Here is an 8,893-nt window from a genome sequence, read left to right as displayed (position 1 = left end):
ATCCATTGAAATTAAGTAAATAATAGTATAAGATTTTGAGTATAACTATCATGATATTACAAGTTCATAATAAAATTTAAAATATGAAATGAAAATATATCTATTTTTTAATTTTTTACGAGTTTCGTGTCGTATTCGGGTTATGCGAGTTCAATTCGAAATTGACCCGTGTTTTTCGTGTTAATTTTAGGTCGACCCGAACATCTTTTTTCTCAACCCTAACTTATAAAATTCGTATCATTTTCGAGTCGTATCGTGACTCATGTTGCCGGTGATAAAATTAGGGATCAAAGAACCCCAAACTCATACACTGGCAGCTAAAAAAGTGAATATCATCGATGGAAGTGTGACAAATATGGGTACTAAGTACTAACTCACTGTTGCCAAAAAAAAAAAAAAAAACAACTATAAATTGCGCGCTCTCATCGTCGCACTCTCTTCATCACCTCATCCTCCATATCTTCTCTCTCCCATTCTCATCTTTCCAAACCCATCAGAAAAGAGTCAACCCCAAAAAACACAAAAAAAAGAAAAAGGAAAAAAGAATATATATTATCTTAATTTTATACATGGAGGTGACTGAGAGAGCTCACGGAGTCACCGAGGGTAGCACCAACCCCTCCATGGTGTCGGTGGATGAGGCTCTCCGAATGGTGCTGGCAGTTGCCCAGGGACTGCCACCTGTCACCGTGCCTCTCCACAACGCGCTGGGCATGGTCTTGGCTGAGGATGTTCGCGCTCCTGACCCTTTGCCTCCTTATCCTGCCTCTATCAAGGTATCCCAAAACTCATTTCTCCGTAATATCCCAATTATCATTTTTTTGACTTTTTATGATTAATTAGTAACTTGGTATCGCATACTTTTCCCTCTAAGTCAATAAATCATCCAACTTAGGACTTTTTTTTTGTGGGGTTTGGGTTCTTTATGGCTTTTCTGAACCTGATAGTTATTTCTTGTAGTTACTCTTGTATGTTTGGAAAATGATGCTTTTTGTCTAGTTCTTAAAGATACTAATTTATGATATGTTTGTTTTTCCCAAATTTTTGTTATCAAATGTTTTGACTCAGGATGGATATGCTGTGGTGGCAGAAGATGGGCCTGGTGAGTATCCTGTGGTTGCTGAAGCAAGAGCTGGAAATGATGCACTTGGTGTGACTGTCACTCCTGGAACTGTTGCATATGTCACAACTGGAGGTGATTTTTCTTTTTCATTTTTTTTTTCTATGAAATATAAGAGGGAATAACTAGCATCAAAATTCTTTAGAATCCCCACACAAATTTATTAGATAAAGGAAAAACATTCCAACGGCGAAGCTGCCGAACAACTGGTGGTCACTTGGCTTCATTTACTTTTGAAGCTCAATTCCAATGCCAATGTCTTATATTTACAGTGCCTTTTATGGGCATCTTATGGAGTTTACTTGGCCCCAATTTTTGTTTTAATTGTAATCTAGGCTACAAAGAAGTAAAGAACTTGATGAGACTGAGACCTAAGTATTATCATGGAATTCTGTAGTCAACTTCCTTTTCAAAATCTGAATGAGGAGGCATGAGGTTTTGACTTTTGATATCATAGTTGTGGTTTCACTTTTGGGAGAATAGTGGAGCCATACGAAGTCTGTTGAAGCTACATTAAGACGTCTTTGCCTAAGGGATTCCATTTCTTGTACTGATTTTTCACTTCTGTCTGTTGAAGCTACATTAAGACGTCTTTGCCTAAGGGATTCCATTTCTTGTACTGATTTTTCACTTCTGTGCTTCCCTCCCATTTTTGGTGTGGCTTTACTTTAGGACCTATCCCTGATGGTGCCGATGCAGTTGTTCAAGTTGAGGACACCGAAAAAATTGAAGGGTCTTCTCTTGAATCAAAGTGCATAAGAATTCTGGTTAGAACAAGCAAAGGAACAGATATCCGTCCAGTGGTATGTAATGGTTGATTCCTTGAAATTTTTTGACAAAATTGTAAAATCATTTGGTGTAGTTGATTTTGATTGTATACCGTATTTTCTAATATTGTTTAGTTCTCTGTCTATCAAATAGTTGATATGAGCAATATTCATGCCCTCAATGACAAATTTAGTATATTCAATTTTTGGCTTCTATTTCTAGCAGATGATGTGTTGGGGCCTCTGTAAGTTAGATTCTTTTGTTTTCTAGGCTTTGCGATTTTTCATATGGTTTCATATATTTGTGTCCTCTGCTAGTTGTTAGTGAGTTAAAATTCTCCTTTTTTTTTTTTTTAATTGCTTGTCTCAAGGAATTTGGCATTATGATGCTGAAATTTCTTTTCTCGACGTGCATTCTCAAACACATCTGCCATTTTACTTGGGAACTAAGTTGAGACGTAAATAATTCAAAACCGAATTGGCTTATTGGTCCAATGCAACCATATGTCTTTTGGCGTGTATATGATTAGCGTGTCTTTGTAATTTTTATGGGCGTGCGTATGTAAGCATTAGTAATTACATGTTTCGTTATAGTTCTCTTCCTATTGGTATGTCTATTTCTGTTTTGAGAATAGTTAATTTGGTGAAATTGTTCTTACTTCTCTATGTGTGTCTAATTTCAGCATATCATCGCATTCCATATTTTTGTCTTTACTTTTCACTGATTTCAACTAATAAAATACAGATTTTCAAGCATAATATCGGCTGTTATTTGTTTGAGTTGCGGAGTGTATAAGCTCATTCCTGTATTTGTTTTCAGGGATGTGACATTGAGAAACATGCTGTAGTATTAAGGTCTGGAGAAACAGTCGGTGCTTCAGAAATTGGCCTACTGGCTACGGTCGGAGTAATGATGGTGAAGGTATTAGAGTAATCTACTTTCTGCTTGATGGAGTTGTGAATTAGCCGGTGGCTAATGTTGTCATAGCAGGTGTACCGCACTCCAACTGTTACTGTGCTTTCTACTGGAGACGAACTGGTAGAGCCAACAACAGAAATTCTAAATCGTGGCCAGGTACTATAGCTTTACTCTATTGGAGAAACTCAAAACTCAAAAGTCCAGGGTGGGTGCATGGGAACTGGTGTCAATGACATGAAGTTGCAGTTTTTGCATTGAGGGCGCTTAAACATGGAAGTTTGAAATTTTAAAATCCTGTTTTTTTTTTTTTTTTTTTTTTTTTTTTTTTTTTTGATAGGATGATAGTTTGCTCTTTTACGGGTTGTTTGGAAGCTATACTCAAACCCAAATCATTATTTTGCTACAGTGTTTTTATCTCACAAAGAGTTTGAATTCTAAATTTCCTCTCCCACAAAGTTCCCGCCAATGAACCCGAATCATGATTTGAGTATACCATCCAAACGGGCCCTTATTTTCTCTCTTTATTTGAAGTTTATCAGTCTTTTTCCCCTCTTTCTATTTATTTCCTGCGGTTTATGGGTTCAGTTACACCATTTCCTGGCCTATTTACTTGGACATATAACTAGGAAAGAACCTTTTTTTTTTTTTTTTTTTAAGAAACAAACTTCCTACAAGAGAAGTATATGCTCGCATTAATTTCTTTTGATATTTTTGTCACGTTGGTCAAATTTTTCTTTAGATGCATTCAATTATCGTCACGGGTTGCTTTTTCCGTTATGCTCTGGAAACAGTTTATCTACAAGTTAATTTGATTCCTGTGCAGATTAGAGATTCCAATCGTGCTATGATACTGGCAGCTGCTACGCAGGAGCATTGCAAGGTACTTGACCTTGGTATTGTAAGAGATGATGAAGAAGAACTTGAAAGAGTCATGGATACTGCATTTTCTTCTGGGATCGATATCCTTATAACTTCTGGTGGTGTTTCCATGGGAGACAAGGATTTTGTCAAGCCACTTCTCAAAAAGAGAGGAGCAGTGCATTTCAGTAAGGTAGACCAATTTGCATTTCATGTATTTTATACTTTTTCCCTCTCTTGAGCCTTTCTTATCCTCCTCCCTTTTTATTTATTTATTTTTTTCAATGATAGGAATTTTCTTATTAGAAAAAGAAAAAAAGAAGATATTTTTCTTCCCCTGCCAACATTTGTTTGATGCATTTCAAAGTTTGATATTTTAAACCAGTAGACAAGTATGATAATAGTCAAACTTCTATACATTAATTTCATAGGAATTAGAAAACAACCATTTTAAACCAAAGAAAAAAAAGCATTCCATTTTTTAATGTTTAAATAAGTAAACAAAATGCACAAGTTCACTGATTGAATTAACAGAAGTGAAGCCCTTGAAACACAAAAGATTTGCTACCCCTACTAAGAGAAACCGAAACTTTTCAACATACTCTTTTTAATTCAATCAGCTCTTCAGGTTTGTATGAAACCGGGAAAACCTCTGACATTTGCGGAGATCGTTGCAAAACCAACAGAAGGCGTGCCAAGAAAAAAGATTCTTGCATTTGGGCTGCCTGGAAATCCAGTGAGCTGTTTAGTGTGTTTCCATCTCTTTGTAGTACCCACCATCCGTCGTCTTGCTGGATGGGCAAACCCTCATCTTCTGAGGTTGCTCTAAGCTCTCTTTCTTTATCCAATTTTTATTGGAGAGACTCTGTAGATAAATTAAACTGACATGCATCCTCTGTCCAATTATCTTCTATGTGCAGGGTGCAGGCCCGTCTTCGTCAGCCTATAAAGACAGACCCATTCCGCCCAGAATTCCATTGTGCTATAATTAGTTGGGAGATTGATGACGGATCAGGCAAGCCTGGGTAAGTTTTTTAAGGAAACTGCATTTTGACATCTTGTAATGGAATCCTGAATATTTAGGGTTTGGTTCTATTTGATCCATGTTGGACTTGATTTCCTCTGGTATTTCTCTGATCTGAGTACTTTTTTTCCTATTTTTTGGGATTTTAGTTTTGTTGCTGAGAGTACTGGTCATCAGATGAGTAGCCGGCTTTTAAGTATGAAGTCTGCGAATGCTTTATTGGAGTTACCAGCGACAGGTAGTCTGATACCTGCTGGTTCTTCTGTGTCGGCCATCATAATTACTGATTTGAGCAGAACCGCTATTACCAAGAATACCTTAACATCCAATCCAACTTCTCCCTTGCAAGCAAATGCAAAAAAAGAAGTAAATGCAAATGCGTCTCAGGATTCTGAATTCAAATTGGCTATTCTTACAGTGAGTGATACTGTGGCATCGGGGGCTGGACCTGATAGAAGGTATGCCGCATCATATTGCAGTTCACCTAGAAATATCAGATATTTTTATGCAATTTGAACTTTCGGGTCTCTTGATATAATATTGCATATCATATTCACCTCTTTGAATTATCATTTTCAATGAGCCACTTTCTGGATGCTAAATTGATAGTAGAGTTGATGGTCCTCTTTGTCTAAGTTTGAGATGGAAATGGTGAATGCTCTGCAATAAAATGATTGGCCAGCTAGCGACCTGATAGTGGCTAATGGTATCCTTTTAAGTGCTTATTTGATTGTTCTACTGTCAGGGATTGGGATGCTCTGCCAAAACTTGATTGCATCTGGATACTCCTTTTTGAACATATTTTTTCATAAGGACACTTGTTGATGCCAAACGCAAAAAGAGCAAAGTTGGTATAGCTCATTGTCAAAGTAAAGCATTGGAAGTACTAATGCTTTGCTATATTTTGGATTCCCCCAGTTCTTCTGTTCTGTTCCCGGTCAAACCAAACGAAAAAGGAGTCCTTAACACGTATACTCTCATAGACGCTAAATGGGTTGGAACTCTTATTTGATTGTTCTACTGTTGGTCAGTGTCTAAACTTGGATTGCATCTGGATACTCCTTTTTGAATTTTTGTTTCAAAAAGGTCACGTTTTGATGCCAAAGAGAGCAAAGTGAATATTGCTCCCTGTCAAAGTAAAGTAAGGGACGTACTAAATACTTTGCAATATTTTTAATACCCCCCCTTTCCTTCCCAGCCCTTTCAATTTTGCCAGTCTGGTTTCATGAAAGTGTTGACTAGGGGTAACCTCTCAAATGAGAAATATTTGAAGTGGAGGTCCACTCTTTGGAAGTCTGTCCTACTTTATTAGGAAGCAATTTGAAAAGTTCGTCTTTGCCTTCCATTTTGGCAGGAAGATTAGCCTTAAGTTTATTTGATTTTCATTTTCATTTTTATGATTTGATTTTAATCAAGACTCTTATTAGTGGTCAAGTCTTTTGGTGCATCCAAGAATCAAATTTAAGTAAGACTTACGAGTAGATTGTTAAATTTACAGTGGTCCGAGGGCCGTTTCTGTTGTAAATTCTTCAGCAGGAAGATTAGGAGGGGCTAGAGTTGTTTTAACAGCTGCGGTACCTGATGAAGTGAGCAAAATCAAAGATGTGCTGCTGAAATGGTGCGATATCGACAGAGTGGATCTTATCCTCACCCTTGGTAAACTCCTTATTTGTTCAACTATATGTTTCATTGTGTGAACTTCAAATCTTTTTGTATTTGGTCTTTCTGAAGTCCTCGTCTTTGTTAAATTTGATTTTTTGTCATGTCAAGGTGGTACTGGCTTCTCTCCAAGGGACGTAACCCCTGAAGCAACTAAAGAGGTGATTGAGAAAGAAACATCCGGACTCCTTTACGTCATGATGCAAGAGAGTCTGAAAGTAAGTTTTCACCTTGTAATGTATTTGACAAATAGCTTTGTAGTTCATGGAACAGCAAAGAGGAAAATATTGAAGAGGGGAAGGCCCCAGAACAAATGAGTGTAAATCAGATCAAATTGGAGACTGTGGTCTAGGGGCTATGATGGTATTGGATTATTTTTGGTGTAAATTTGTACTTTGTTACTTAAATTACATTGGATTGAATTCATGCTTTCAATGTCGATTGGAGGCTGAAGGGATGGGGAGGGGAAGTTTATAGTGAGAGGATTGGAGTGGGAGTGGAAGCGAGACGAAGGGAGTATAAGGAAGAGAGGGGACGGAGGAGAGGGAGTTGAAGAGCACTAGTGATGAACAGAGAGAACTATAAAACCAGTTTTATAAGTTGGTATTGATTTTAGATTGTCTCATTGTTCATTTGAAAGCTAACTTGCGTAAGTGCTTGTCTGACTATAGTATGCCTGTTTTTTCCTTTTGCCAGACTTCTGATATGTTTAGCATGTTAGCTTTCGAACGTGTTCTACATTTGGCTATTTGTATATTTCCTATGTTTGCCCTACTTTTTTAACAAAGTTCTGTGAAGTACATCTTACTAGTCATTAAGTTAAAAATTTTGTTCCTCGTCTTTGAAACAGGTGACACCATTTGCTATGCTCTCACGCTCTGCAGCCGGAATAAGAGGATCAACATTGGTAAAGTCACAGTATTTTTCTTAGGGGAAAAAAAAAAAGGCCAAAACATCATTTTTGATACTTCTTAACGAGTTAGTACTTGTTAGTAAAAATGCGCGCAAGTGTGGAAGCAATTTGAAGTATTTTAATCCAGGGGTTAGTAAAAAAAAAATTTACTAATACAATTCCTTGCACTGTTAATCAAAGATGCCTTTCAAAAAACAGAAAACAGACCAAAGATAAAAATTGTGTGCAAAGTTCTATTCCTTTGAGAAGCTAAATTAATCCCAATGATGTTCCGTTTCCCATTGATGATTACATTTTATCATTTTTATAGCTTGTTTCACATTTGCAGTAGTCCAAGGTTGTCATTAATAATACATCCAAACCATGACTCTTATTTGTTGTTACATTACCTTGAAATGTTTTCTATTTCCACAATATTTTCAGATCATCAACATGCCCGGGAATCCAAATGCTGTTGGCGAGTGCATGGAGGCTTTGTTACCTGCTCTTAAGCACGCATTGAAGCAGATAAAAGGGGACAAAAGGGAGAAACATCCCCGCCATGTTCCTCATGCAGAAGCGGCTCCTCAGGACGAGTGGGAACGTAGTTATAAATCGGCCAGTGGCAGTGGCAGCAGGAGAGGGGCCTGTTCTTGTGGCTAAAGCAATCTGAATGAGTCAGAAAGCATGTAAGTTTGTGTTATTTTGGCCTGCTTCATATAGCATTAGCGTGTATGTATTATGTATACTTCATGTGTTGTTAGTTGCGCTTTCGGAGATCGACGGGAAGTCTTCGTTTTACGTGTTTATTATTTATTTATTTATTTATTTTAAAGAAGATTGCTGTTTTGTGTACGACACATTCCCCCTTTCTGGGAAAGGAAGAGCCGAGTAAACCGACAGGTCTCTTGCTCCCTGGCCGGGATTAAGGGGCCTGTATATTGTTTTGGCTGCTGTCGTTTTCCATGTCACTGTCGTCTTATGTTGATGTCGTTTCATGAAGCTTCACTTGGGCTATTATCGTTTTATGAAGCTCGTATCGTTTCCACCTGTCACTTTCTATGTTTGTTGTGTTATTATTATTATTATCATCATTATTATTAATTATTTTTTATTTTGTCATTTCACATTGCTTTTATTGTGCTATATTGATATCATATGTTAGTTATCTTGTTTTCTAGCCGTCGTCGGTTGTTACGTTCATGTTGTTTCTAGTTCTTTTCCAATTTATTATCTTTTTTTTTCTTTTTGGGAATTGTCTTTTTATTATATGAATATCTTTTGTTCTTGTTTCCAAAATCGTTGTCGTTTTAAATTCTTATGACGCTTTACATTATAATTTTCGTTGTCGTTTTTAATTGGGGTCTCTCGCTTTCATTTTTTGTAGGGCTATACATGAGCGGGTTCGGCAGGTGACGGCGGGTTGGACGACGAGAAAGTCTCCAAGATCCCAATCTAGAATGACCCTACAGTCTAGGCGGGTTGTTGGAGGCTGGCGGGTTGACTTTTTTTGTTTGCGAGTTGTTTTTAATTAGTAAAGAATAAGAATTTCGGAATCATAAAACTTATTCATATTATCAAATTACACAATATCCAATACTGTATAAACAATAACAAAAAATTCTCAAACTAACGTTTTCTGAATTGAGAAACA

General features: G+C 37.1%; 1 protein-coding gene across 1 annotated transcript; it reads left to right on the top strand.

Annotated features, from left to right (window-relative positions):
* The first annotated feature begins 419 nt into the window (after positions 1 to 419).
* LOC21389724 (molybdopterin biosynthesis protein CNX1) lies at positions 420 to 8,893 on the top strand. The gene is made up of 14 exons (XM_010094976.2): positions 420 to 776; positions 1,069 to 1,195; positions 1,793 to 1,923; positions 2,708 to 2,809; positions 2,879 to 2,962; positions 3,630 to 3,857; positions 4,293 to 4,483; positions 4,585 to 4,689; positions 4,838 to 5,146; positions 6,187 to 6,344; positions 6,459 to 6,565; positions 7,198 to 7,254; positions 7,684 to 7,928; positions 8,627 to 8,893. Exons 1-13 carry the CDS (start codon positions 570 to 572, stop codon positions 7,900 to 7,902), a joined length of 2,025 nt encoding a protein of 674 aa, XP_010093278.1. The 5' UTR covers positions 420 to 569; the 3' UTR covers positions 7,903 to 7,928; positions 8,627 to 8,893.

The sequence above is a fragment of the Morus notabilis genome, unplaced genomic scaffold (genome assembly GCF_000414095.1).
Source record: "Morus notabilis unplaced genomic scaffold, ASM41409v2 Scaffold419, whole genome shotgun sequence".
NCBI lineage: Eukaryota > Viridiplantae > Streptophyta > Magnoliopsida > Rosales > Moraceae > Morus > Morus notabilis.
Note: the sequence above shows the minus strand (reverse complement) of the source record. Positions and strands in the feature narration are given on the sequence as shown.

Coding starts and splice junctions, on each gene's coding strand:
- LOC21389724 (XM_010094976.2), top strand. CDS start 570: ATGGAGGTGACTGAGAGAGCTCACGGAGTCACCGAGGGTAGCACCAAC. Junction 1,924..2,707: donor GAACAGATATCCGTCCAGTG/GTATGTAATGGT, acceptor ATTTGTTTTCAG/GGATGTGACATTGAGAAACA. Junction 2,810..2,878: donor TCGGAGTAATGATGGTGAAG/GTATTAGAGTAA, acceptor TTGTCATAGCAG/GTGTACCGCACTCCAACTGT.